General features: G+C 40.2%; 1 protein-coding gene across 1 annotated transcript; it reads left to right on the forward strand.

Moving 5' to 3' along the window:
• The first annotated feature begins 363 nt into the window (after nt 1-363).
• On the forward strand, nt 364-12098 carry SDE2 (SDE2 telomere maintenance homolog). The gene is made up of 7 exons (XM_082755531.1): nt 364-522; nt 702-819; nt 2855-2966; nt 3553-3722; nt 4447-4558; nt 5188-5587; nt 8573-12098. The coding sequence occupies exons 1-7, from the start codon at nt 412-414 to the stop codon at nt 8792-8794; spliced, it is 1245 nt and encodes a 414-aa protein (XP_082611657.1). The 5' UTR covers nt 364-411; the 3' UTR covers nt 8795-12098.
• Nucleotides 12099-12726: the final 628 nt, after the last annotated feature.

Here is a 12726-nt window from a genome sequence, read left to right on the forward strand (position 1 = left end):
AGATAAAAATGATAAATTGGGTCCCTGAACGGACTGAAACGTCAGTTTCACCCCTGAAGGTTAACATACAACACACGCAGGTAACCTTTGGGGAGGTTTGCACCGATAGCAGCTGAAAAAAAAAATAAAAAATGGAAGCCCAGCAACTAGGAAACCCCCTAAAGTAATAAATAAATAAATAAATAAATAGCTAATAGTCACTAGCAGCACAGCTAAACCACCCAAAGACAGGGCAGAGACCCTACGTGCATCATCCCCAATATCCCCATCCCACCCTCCCCGTATCGCCCCGCAACAGCCCTGCCCCCCCCCCCCCCTTTCCCGCCCTACGTCACCCAACCGCGCGCCCGTGACGCCAGCGCGGCGCGGGGCGGGGCGGCCGTTGGCGGCCGTTGGCGGCGCGGGGCTAAGATGGCGCTGGCGCTGCTGAGGGAGCCGCTGGGCTCCCGGGCGCGGCCGCTGCCGCTGCCCCCCGGCGGCGGCTCCGTGCGCGGCCTCCTGAGGGACTGCGCCCGGCGGCTGGTGAGCGGCGGGCAGCGGGCACGGGCAGGGGCAGCGCCCGGGGCCGGGTTGCGGGCTCCGTGCCGTAACCGGGGAGGTCCCTTCACAACCCCTCTGATTCCTCCTTAACGGCTTACTTCGTCAGGTTGTTTCGTTTTTTCAACCCATCGTGTGACAAAATTGTGTTTGTTTGTTTTTAGTGTATTCCCGAAGAAAGTTTGTACGTGAAGTGCAACGGGCGACTGGCGGATGACGACGACGAACTGCAAAATGGCATGGTGTATAGCCTGGAAACGAGGCTTTGTGGGGGAAAAGGAGGTTTGTGCCTTGCCGTTTCCTTACTAATTCACGTCTGAGCTTTAAGTTTTATTTATTTGTTTATCTATTTTATATCTTAAACGATACTGGTATCAGAAGTTGTAATCTGGTAGCAGATATCTCATAATGCAGATGATTGTGGGCTGTCCACAAAGTAAGGCCAAAGCTGAGAGTTTACTTTAGGTTGGCTATTAGGAACAACTTCTTTACTGAAAGGGTTGTGAGGCATTGGGATGGGCTGCCCAGAGAAGTGGCTGAGTCACCATCCATGGAGGTCTTTAAAAGCCGTTTAGATGTAGAGCTGAGTGATGTGGTTTAGTGGAGGACTGGTTAGTGTTAGGTCAGAGGTTGGACTCGGTGATCTTGGAGGTCTCTTCCAACCTAGATGGTTCTGTGATTCTGTGACAGCCGTTGTTGGCACTGCTCTGTTTTGCATCCCTAGTTAGCATAGCTCTACTAGGAGAAATCTCTAAGGTGCCTCTGAGTGAATTCAGGATCAAAACTGTATTTAAAAGGCTTCCTAGGCTCCTAAATTTCACACGTCACTTATGGCAAGCATTCCAGCTACAAATAGTCTGTGGTTTGAATATGTTATATAACTTAATTGATTTTGTCTTTTCTTATTTGAAAAAAATAAAGCCAAGGTCTTAGTACCCTGGGAACTAAAGATTTCAGCCTGAAACAGGCTGCTTGTGTTGAAATATTTTAATGTTGTTGTAGATGTGTTAATCACACAAAACCATGCAGCCACTGACAATGTGGGCATTCTCTAAAATCTAACATAAAGGATGAAACAAGTTTAGCGGAGTATATTTGTGTATAAATGAAGTCTATATACGTTTGCTTTTTGAATCCAGTTCTTGAAGTTTTCTGGCCGTTGAGCTAAAATGCTGAATAATGGTGCAGCCTTGCATCAGACTGCATCTCAGCTTGCTTTGCCTTCTTCATAGTTTTGGAAAGAACTGAAAAGAAATATTTCTGCTTTAGCTTATGAGCTATTGTGTTGGTTGGTTAGGTGCCCTAAAAGTATTGCATGTTTTATAAGCTGCTTGTTGTATAGCAGCCATCTTCCTCACCTATTGTCTGTCAGTTTCAGTTATCCTGGGATGCCCCAGGATGCACATGCTGTGATTCACTCTGTGTTACTGATGTGCTGTTGGAGTTGCTTAAAAATTTCTCTTTGACAATTTTGTCTGCTTTGATTTGACTTTGTAACATAAAAGACTGATTAAAAATAGGCATACAGGCACAGTTCAGAAATATCAAGACTTATTGTATGATCCCAAAGAATTACAGATCATGCTTATCCTCTTATAAGAAGACTGAGCGCTCTATTACCAGGTCTAATTCAGCACTTGCGATCTTAATGAATTCATTGCTGTTGATTTTTGGGAGCATGTCTGGCTAGGTGTAACAACTAGGTTCTTACTATTCAGAATGTGAAATTCAATAGTGTGTTCAATGAGCTACATAAATTCTCATCGCCAATGGCAGTAATGGGTTTTATTAGCTGAATACAGTACTTCTTCTGCCTCATGATGCAGTAGACTATCTGGATGGGTTGATATTTGCAACACTTCTTAAAGGTACTTTGAGGGCACTGATGGTACAGATGTGTTTGGCTTTTAATTGAAAAACTGTGCTTGGTACTTTCAAGTTGCTTAAAGGACTTTATTAATCCACATTGTCTCTTCGAGGCTGTTAAGTGTCTTTCTCAAATTTGAGACACCATAAGATGGGACTTGGTAAGAAAAGTTAGCCGTAGCTGAGGAGCATATAGAAATCTATTTTGGGGGGCTGTCCAGCATAACATTGTCATCATAATCATCTTGATGAAGTGGGTATGGCTAACTCCTAAAGTGTCACTTGGTGACATTTCTAATGTGTTGTAATTTTCAACTTACCCCATGTTTCAATAGCATTGAGGGAAGAAGTGTTGAACTCACTATATTTCCATAGTTAATTCTTTTGTTTTGCATTAACTCATCTCCATTTGTTTCTGTTTATCTAATTCTTGATTACTTGTTTTCCTCAGGGTTTGGATCTATGCTGCGAGCACTTGGTGCACAGATCGAAAAGACAACAAATAGAGAGGCTTGCCGAGATCTCAGTGGAAGGAGACTTCGAGATGTCAATCATGAAAAAGCGTGAGGCATTTTATTAGAAGCTAGCATTATAAAATAAAGTGACTGCGTAACTCACTATTAACAAAAGAGGTCATATGACAGGCTGTTATAGCAATGAATTTTTATTTTGAATACTAAAAGGACTGAAAGTGAAACTATAAGCACAGGTAGACTGGAATCGCAGAATGGTTGAGGTTAGAAGGGACCTCTGGAGGTAAACTGGTTCTCTCCCCCTGCTCAAGCAGGGGCACCTAGAGCAGGAGGTCAACAGCATTCTTTTGGTATTAATGTATTATTGAAAAATAGAGGTGATTGTACCCTGACCTTCTTCTGAGAGAAGACTGATATACACGTCTTAGATTTCTAATCTGAAAGTCTCACAGTTCTGTCTGAGGCTTCAAGGCCATGATACTGGGGAAAGTTGACCTTCACGCTGTTTCTGGCTTCTAGAATAAAGTTTATTCTCGTTGTTTTAGCAGACTTCCTGTATATTCAGTAATTTGCATGAATCTTTTTGTTTTTCAGCATTTGGTAATTGCAAAGTAACAAACAAATATTACATTAAATGTTGGAAATGCTCTCATTTTCATGGCTCTGTAATCTGCAGGATGGCAGAATGGGTGAAGCAGCAAGCAGAACGGGAAGCAGAAAAAGAGCAAAGGCGCTTGGAAAGGCTGCAGCGGAAACTTGCAGAGCCAAAGCACTACTTTACAAATCCGGACTACCAGCAGCAGTGTCATGAAATGGCTGAGCGGCTAGAAGATTCAGTCCTTAAAGGTATTGCAGTTTAGCTTTACTTTGTCTCCTCAGAAAATAAAGCAAATTGAAAGCCCCTATGACCGCAGCCCAGCATGAAAATTAAAGAAATTAAAAAAAAATGCTGACAGTAAGTCTTTCAGTTGAATTACATTTTAAACTCCAGTAAAATGTGTTGAATTATTTTTTCCTCTTCGGCTACTGCTTTTCTTAAATTGCATTGAGCAGCATAACACAGATTCTAGCGATACTTTATCTTACTGTGCTACAGTGTCATCTCACAGTAATATCAAAGTTCTGTGAAGGTAGTGTTGGTATTTCATCAGTAAGAATTACGTAATCATTTTCAGTAAAATGACAATACTTGATCAGGTCTTATGTGAAAACTAGAAATGGAATACAGCTACAAAATAGCTTGTTTCATTTACTGTTCTCTGTAGTTATTTTATTTATCCACTGGTTGTTCCCTTGCTGGCAGCTTGATAGTGAAACTTGAGGCTGAATGGGATGTAGAAACTAAGAGTTCACATCAGGAATCCAATTTTAAGATTAACTCTGTCTTAGTAAAGCAGAAGAAGAAATCTTTTGTCGCTGCTGAGTTTGAAGCTTTGAATTTCCATAAATGTGCACTGACAGTGATTATTTCCAGTTAGTGTTTTATACTGCATCTGAAATAAAGAGGCCTGTTTTAAATTCTATTTATGAGTTGTATATCAGTGAAGTGGACTTTGACTTCCTTTTGTAGGACTGCAGGCCACTTCTAGCAAAGTAGTGTCACCGGGAAGCAGCAGTAGTCGGAAGCGTCCAGGTGAATCTGGAAAGAATGGAACAAAATATGGAAAGAAAAAATGCTTTTTGTAAGTACTATGACTCCAAAAGACTTTGAACTTAATGAAAATTTGATAAATGTAAGCAAACATCTCATCCAGGAAGTAGACTTAAATAGCAGTTAGTAAATGTAGCTGATTAAACGTGAGAACTCTTAAGTAAATGTTGATGGTTTCATATAATTCTGTCCCAGCAGGAGCAAACTTTGCTTGCAAAAGTAGGCATCCTTTTTTTCTGCCCTGTTTAATATGGTTATGTTCTACTAACACCCATTTTCTTTTTTTTTTTTTTTTTCCATTAACGAATTCAATTTAAAATGAACTTCAAAGAGCCAACCAAAACCAAACAAACCTCAAACCACAACAGCTGTTTTTTCCTCATGTAACATGAAAGAGAAGGCATAATGAGTCTCCAGTGGTGCTTGGAGTAGCAATAGCTAGCACACACTTTTGTATTGGGATTGCTGTTAAGACATACACCTGCTCTTGGGGGATGTCAGGTTCTGTTTGATATTAGCAGCTCTTCATCTTACTAAACTATTCTAAATACCTGCTAGAGTAGTTCAGTATATCTCTTTGAAGCAACTTTTGTAAAGAAAAAGGCTAGAATTAAGAAGGTGAAATTTAGATAAATATTTGTTATGTACTGGTTGTTGCAGGCTGGGATTGGAAGGATTGGATGATACCGACAGTTCAGATTCTGAGAATGACAGTGAAAACGATTCCCCTCATGCATCTGACAAAAGTTGTCCATCAGGCAGCGGATACAGTGAAAATGCTGGAAATTCAAGCAAGTGTTCAAACAGCCCTGTGGATCCAGCAGAACATAGCCCAGTTGCTGAGAAGGCACCGGAGCAGCCAGAAGTTAGTGGAAGAGATCTGCAAAGGGAGATGCATGAAGGTGGGCAAACCGAAATTCCGGCTGATGAAAATAGTGAAATGACAAAGCCCCAGAAGGAAGAGGCCCAGGAAAGCAATGAAGCAACCCAAGCCGTGAAAGAAGAGGTGCAAGAAAATGTTTCTTCTAAGGTGCAGGAAATGGACCAGTCTCAGAGCACAGTAAGTATGAAACAGTACAAAACATACTAGGTCTCTTTCTTCAGTTGCTTTTACTTGATCACTTTTTTTCTGTGATCCACAAAGGGAAGGGGAAAGGATCTGCATCATTTGAATTTAAGGCATTAGATATAAGTGCTCGAGTTAGAATAATTCTCCACCTAAGAAGCTAATAGAATCTTCAGGGTTTGATACAGAGCACAAAAAATCCCAAGGTTAAATAGGAAAAACTGCTTGACTGAAGATAACGTGTTTCCATACTTACGAAAAGGGAATGTGCAAGATAATGGCAACTGCAGCCAAGTAAGGCTCTTAGCCGACAGTGTCTTCACTGGTAACCATTAGCTCCACATGCAGGAAGTAGAATTGTAGTAAAGTGGCAGTCTTGAGAGATCATAAATATAGTGGGTTAAGGCAAAACTTAACAAAATTAAGATTTTTCTTAGTTTAGAGTTTCTACTAAGATGTAGTTCCCTTGGCTGTGTAGTGTTGTCTTTCCCAAGATCTGCATTTTTTTCTGTTTGTTTTTTCTTGTTCCATGTTATAAGGAATTCTGGATCCAGAGTTTGATGCAGAAGGTAGAGGAAAATAAAACCATTCTGCAGGATGAAAGACTCTTATCAATACTTCTTGAGATATTACCACTCTCCAACTTGATTAATCTTGCTTATAATGTGGTCAATTATAAACATTAAGATCAAAACTTTAAAATTAAAAGCTGTTGCATGTATATGCTCCCTAAACCAATCAGCTGATCAGTGTTTCTCAATATTTTATTTATAAAACACTTGAGCCTAGCTCACTGAGAACCCTGGTCTGCTGCAAATTTCAGTTTCCATTTGACCAGTGAAAGTCTGAAAGCAGCAGCGCCTTTTACTAGACAAGAAAGATTAATGTAGGTGACAGGCTTTGCCTGAATTTGCAGTGGATGGTGGAAGAATGGCTTTAAAATCGATCATCTTCTGTATCAGTGATAGAAGCTCTTCTATACTGTTGCTATACCATTATTCCTGCTGGCAATTTGGGTTAGTGTCAGAGCACCCTCAGCTGGATCAGGGGCAGTGCTGACCATGAGGTTCCTTCTCTGGTGATAGGCAGGAGGATGACGGGATTTTTGCAGCAGAGGCTTTGCATTGGTCTTTCAACCAGAAGAGAGTGCAGCTTGTCCCACTGCATTGATGAAAGCCCAACTAATATTTGGCAGTGAACGTTGCCAATATTTGTGCTTCATTGTCCCTTGGATAATACTCACATTTGGAGGGGGCGGGGGTGGGTGGGGTTGGAGAGGGAAATGATGTATCAAGTATTTTTTCAGGCTAGAAGAGTTGCTTGAATTTTCTGCCTTTGTTCAACTAGAGCAGAAGGCCTCCCCTTAATTCAGCCATTGCCAATGGCTGAATTCTGAAAAGTAAAGGTTTAATACAGTTAAATGGGGAAAAAAAGATCGGGACTATAATCTGATAAATCAGAACTTGATCATCTATTGTACTATTAAAGCAGGGACATTATTTTAAAATGGATGTTTACCGTTCTCCACTGTTTACCTTTTGCTTAGTATTTGTGAGGCTGCCTATTCTTAGAACAGGAAACTCCACCAGTGGCAGATTGTTATTGCAGGTGGAAATATTTTTATAACAGTCCTTGATGTTTTTTGTGTGTTTTCTTTTTTTTTTAAGTAGGACTAGAATAATGAGGCAACCAGCCTTTTTTGTGCGCTTAGCAGGACAAAGGTTCTGGTTCTGCTGAGTTATGAACTCAACAAAAACAACTAGCACTAGTAGTCTCACTGCTGATGCTCCTTGCTCCAAAGTCCCTTTGATACCTCCAGTGTTATACTTGCCCCAAGACTAATAGCTGCTTTAAATACTGAAGGAGTTGTGGTTGATTTTCTGTTGTCCTTCTTAATGTGCTAGCAGTCAGGGAGTTGGTAAATTCCTGCTGTTGAGTTGTAATGTCCTTGTCTGCATTATTCTGTGGACAAAACCCTGGGTAACCTGCTGTTGGTAACCTTACTTTGTTGGTAATCCAGAGAATATCCTGTGAATATACCAATTTTCTTTTAAGATTAAACTTTCATAACTTTTAATGTGTCAAGATGAGCTTTTTTTATTAATCTTATTTGTACCTATTTCTTTAATTAGTGTGTAACTGCAATTAGAACAACTAGAATAATTGTTCATCCCCCTTCCTGCTACTGATAGGGGCATATCGTTGTATTCTGCGTGTCGTTAAAAAAGGGATGATAGCTTTGTTATGAGTCTGGAAGCCAAGGTTAAGCTATGGAGCTGCTAGATGAGGTGATGGGCTGTTGGTTTTAGTCTTTTTTTTTTTTTTTTTTTTTGGCAAGTACTTAACTTCCCTGGGAATAAAAACAGTGCCATCTATTTTGTCTCCTGGGGAAAAGGTTTAAGTACTGCCACTTGTATTTTTATTTCTTTTCCTTCTGCTATTGCAAGTAGAATGTGTTAATTCTAATGGAGTAATTAAAAAAATCACCTATGCTTATTTAAAATGGCTGGTGCTTCTGTTTTGGAGGCTGTGTATGTTGCAAGATTAAACTTGTCTGCAGCTTGTCTAGACATGTTAGGGTGAGCCTTTAACTAGCTGGCAGAGGCACTGCAAAGAGTAGAATTGCAGCAGCACAGCTGGACACTGGGTATGAAGCCCACCTGGGCATTCACCCTGCTCTTGGGTGTGTCATTTCTGTTCAGATGTGCATGTTTTAAGGCTAAGCTGCTAGCTAGCATAAATTTGCTTGCACGTGATGCAGTAACGCTTTGCCTGGATAAAATAGATACTGCTAATAAAGAGAATATCCAGCCTAACATATATGGAAACATAGATCAGCTTCATGAAGTAAAGTAATAAAGACTTCGAGATAATCCTAATTTAAGGTCCTCTGCAAAATCAAGTATTTTGTCTATACTTGCCCCCCTCCCTCTGTCAGGAAGAAAATAATTGTGATATTGGTTGTTTTTCTCTTTGCAGGAGGTGGAACCAATAGACCTACTCGCATTCAACTCTGCTGCTGAAATGGAAGTGCTGGGTTTAGATAAACTGAAGATGCAATTGATGGCTTTAGGACTGAAATGTGGAGGCACTTTACAGGAACGAGCAGCAAGGCTTTTCTCAGTGAGAGGTCTCACTAGAGACCAGATCAATCCTTCCTTATTTGCAAAGCCACCTAAAGGGAAAAAAGCGAAAGTTTAAATTATTTTGTCTGCGTACTTGTTTTCTTTATTCTATTTCCCTTCTGCATTGCCACATAGAATTCTTTGTTTTCACCAGATAGATTTCTGTTTCTATTTTTAATGAAGTTTAGTTAACACAGAGTAAGTTGCTAAACAGTGAATTAGTTTTGTGCTCGTTATAAAGGAGCGATGTAGTGTCCTTTACAAATGGTTATAACAAGTCTTAATGTAACAGAACAAAATCGCTGCAGATGGGAAGAAATAACCTGAATATTTTGAATTCGATGATTCTATGACACTGTTGTCACTTATTTTGAGAAATATCAATCCTTTCTTAGCTTTAGTTTGAGTCTCCTTTGTTATGTATTCAAGATAGCACAGTTACAACTGTCAAGAGATAAACATCAAACTTGTTATTTAGGCTTAAAAGCTGAAGTTTCTTTATATAAAAAGAACATTTTTATATGGATGAGGTCAGTATAAATAAATACTGTTCTGTAAATTTGTGAAATGTCAGGTATCGATATGATATCGGTTACTAATTAGTGTAAGTATTTCTTTTATAAGAACTAGATAAATAAAGAAATTTACTACTTTTGTTCTTGAAAAGTCTCTGAGTGAGGAAAAAGATTTACATCCTTAAGAAATTAAAATAAATTACATTTGTTGCTTGCTGAAGATTGGTAAGATAATGAGTGATCATCTGAACCTGAATGGGAAATTTAGAACAGGCTTTAATTTTTTTTCCAATGGTAAAAGCAATGGAATAATCTCTCAAGGACTTGAATATCTGCAGTAGTGCTGATTTATCCTAGAATAGTGTCTGTAACCTTAGTGCCGGATTTACCCTGAGGTGTGAAGGACCCTTGCTGGAAGGGCAGCATATTTTCATGACTGCATGTGCAGCTGCCGCTTCCTTTGTTTCAGAGGCTTCTAAGTAGTGTTCAGTTTGGTGCCTCAGATTTTACCACTATATACTGGAGAATATTATGTTTGTGATGATTTTCTTGGAGAGACCTGAAAAAAAAATTACTTTCTTCCTTCTCTGACATCTGTCAGTCTGTCAGGTTTTTTCTTGACAAACTGTAGAGGTGAGCTCCTAAAACAGCTGTGTTCATGCAGCTGCTCCAACATGCTGGTTAATCTGACAGTTTGTATTCAGTCGCTGATGGGACCTGTTCTGTGACTTGCCAGGATTGTGAGGGGATTTGAAGTCAGAAGTAGGTCCTTGCTAGATCTGCCGGTCACTTCTGATCACCCAGTCCCCTAACATTCTTGGGCATCTGGCCAAACCACCTGAAGCTTACGAGGGAGCAGTCCTGATGCCAGCGTTCCTCCAGGTGTCGCTGAGGGTCAGGGACAGCCTGGGTGTGAGCAAGCATCCTCAACTCACCTGGCAGCCAGGTCTTCTGTTCTCCTGCATATATTCCAGTTCACAGCAGATGGTGCCGAGTCATACTGAGGAAAGGTATGGAAACTGGGAGGTGCAGGATTTATTTCTAATGCAGCAGCTGGTAGGCAAATCAAAAACACTTGTGCTTTGTTGCCTTACTTGTGAAATGGATTTGAGTCTACTCACTAGTTGGAACCATATTTGGTGCATTTAAATTCTGTAAAAGTGCTATATATTCCATACAAGTCCTTAGTGCCCTTTTGGGTCTTTCAACTGGGTATGGAATGGATAGGCAAGTATTTGCAGTCACGGTAATTACATCATCATACACGAATCCAGCCCTCATGGATCCACCTGATGGAGTGTTCTGAAAACACAAATTATGGCAAGGGGGGGGCTAAACTGCTGAAGTGTGTTTAAACTGTTCTCCGTTTACCTATACGTGTGATCCAAAAGTAGTGAACTTGTCATTTTGCAGCTTATCATTAGCATCATTTGGTTTACTTGATGAGCAGTCATTTATATACAGCAAATGATATGGCAGATAAGCTCATGTTTGTGGCAATAAAGCACTTGACACATCTGGCACATTAATCTGTAAGGGAGAATTGGAAAATTACAAAAAAAAAAAAAGACATTAAGATTCTGCACATCATATCTCGTGGGGGTTATGGGACGAGGGATGGATCCTGGTTAGAAAGGTTTGGTTTACTGAATGTTTCATTAGGGAATGATTAGAAGATACCTAGAAGGTCACCTCAACATAGTGAAGTTTGAGCCATCAGTATGCTTAGTGCTCTTACAAAAGCACAAACATGAGGTGTGTCAGCAGTGCCTTAGCCATGTGAATGTGCTGAAGCTCCTCTGTAGTATGGCAAGGGATAGTGTGGGCCAAAATGGAACAGGCCAATTTAGTGATGTGTGTTCATAACATCACTTGCCTAACTTACTTCCCCTTGCTGCAATTGCACTTTCGCTTCAGTTGCAGTGACTCAGCCTCTTCTAAGCCTGTCCCATGCACTATCATCCACTTGCATTTCTTGCGGTTTCCTTGTTCTAACAAATCTGTTCCCTAATGGGGTATAGAGTGCAGCACAAACCAAATTTGTGCCAGCATAACTAAAGGAGCATTCTGTAGGGTAGGACATGAACATTGGTCAGCGGAGAAAAACTGGAGTATCTTCAACCAGCAGTAGTGCCAAACACTCGTTAAATTGTCTTCAGTAGCACCAGAATTAGAAGAATTACCCTTCCTCTCTGCGTTGTTAGGATAACAGCTTATGTGTACCTTGAACCAGCTCAGTGCTTAGGCACATTTATTCTGTAATCACTTAGATCCTGCTGAGCTAAACAGGAACAAGCACTTGTTCGGGAGTATGTCTGCATACGGGGTTAGTCTTGAGCAATACTTCATCTAGAGAGTCATACAGGCACTCACTGGCAATGCTTCATTTCCATGTGACAATTGGGTATCCTTCAGAAACGAGCTGCATCACAGACAGGACTCAGATTGATTCTTCAGCAGAACAGAAACAAGTGCTTGAAGCTTTCTGAAGTATTTGGATAACAGAAGAAAGAATTCAGCAGCTACTAATTATATATAAATTAGAGCCATTCCAATGTGTAATGGGTTGTTTCATATAGTACAGAATGGCCTCAGAATAAAGGTGATCTTTTCTAGTGCAGGACCAGAGGGTAATGCAGAGCATACGGTACTCCTGCTTTTATCTTTATCTTTCCGATGAGTAATGCAGCTTGGGATTTCAAAACATGTTTCTGGTTGTAAACACATTAAGACTGTGAATGTCTGTCCAAAGAAAGGGTTTGTGCTCCTGTGCAAACACCAACAAAGTGTGTCTTGCAGAATTCTTCTGAAGTGTTTTACTTTGCTTTTAAAAAAATAAATAAAAAATCTTCTGAAAGAACTAGAGCACTGTCTTGGGTTTCTCTGTATTTCAGAGTTACTGACTGATGATAGAGAAAATAGTGGCACAAACCTGGGGAAGAGCTTTTATTTCACTAATACAGATCCATGTAAGGAATTAAATTCCCTGGAAGGAAATTTAAGTACATATGACGCACATAAAATAGCAAGGAACAGGACAATTCATTAGCCATGTGAAATACGCAGGTTTGGTAAGAATTTGCTTCTGGCTAGCAAGTTCAGAATTAGAACATGTCTCCTTCTGTGCTGCTCTTAAGCAAAGCTTTGGTCTGCTGATCACTCAGAGCTTCGGTTCCAAAACAACTCTGGATCATCCAGTGTTGCCAGACAGGAGTATTCATTGCTAAACCTGAGTAATGTTTTGTGCCTTTTTTTCCTGTAACATGAATGACACGCTGCTAAGTGAAAAATGGTATTTTTATCCCTCTTACCCCACAAGAAAAAGCTTTAGGGAAATTGCATATCACATAAAACCTCCTAATTTCACTTAATGATGTTTTTGATTTCCACAAATAATTTCCATCTTGGGATCTCTCAGCAGTGTAAGAAGTCCTGAAGAGCTTACATTCACAAGAGCACCGTAAGATTAGGGTTGATTATGTCTGTTTTCTAA

Source organism: Aythya marila, assembly GCF_965140915.1.
Source record: "Aythya marila genome assembly, chromosome: 3".
Classification (NCBI taxonomy): Eukaryota; Metazoa; Chordata; class Aves; order Anseriformes; family Anatidae; genus Aythya; species Aythya marila.

Excerpts from the sequence above, each read along its gene's own strand:
- SDE2 (XM_082755531.1), top strand. The coding sequence starts at position 412 with ATGGCGCTGGCGCTGCTGAGGGAGCCGCTGGGCTCCCGGGCGCGGCCG. Across the intron at positions 820-2,854 it reads GCTTTGTGGGGGAAAAGGAG|GGTTTGGATCTATGCTGCGA; the intron begins GTTTGTGCCTTG and ends TGTTTTCCTCAG. Across the intron at positions 5,588-8,572 it reads TGGACCAGTCTCAGAGCACA|GAGGTGGAACCAATAGACCT; the intron begins GTAAGTATGAAA and ends TTCTCTTTGCAG.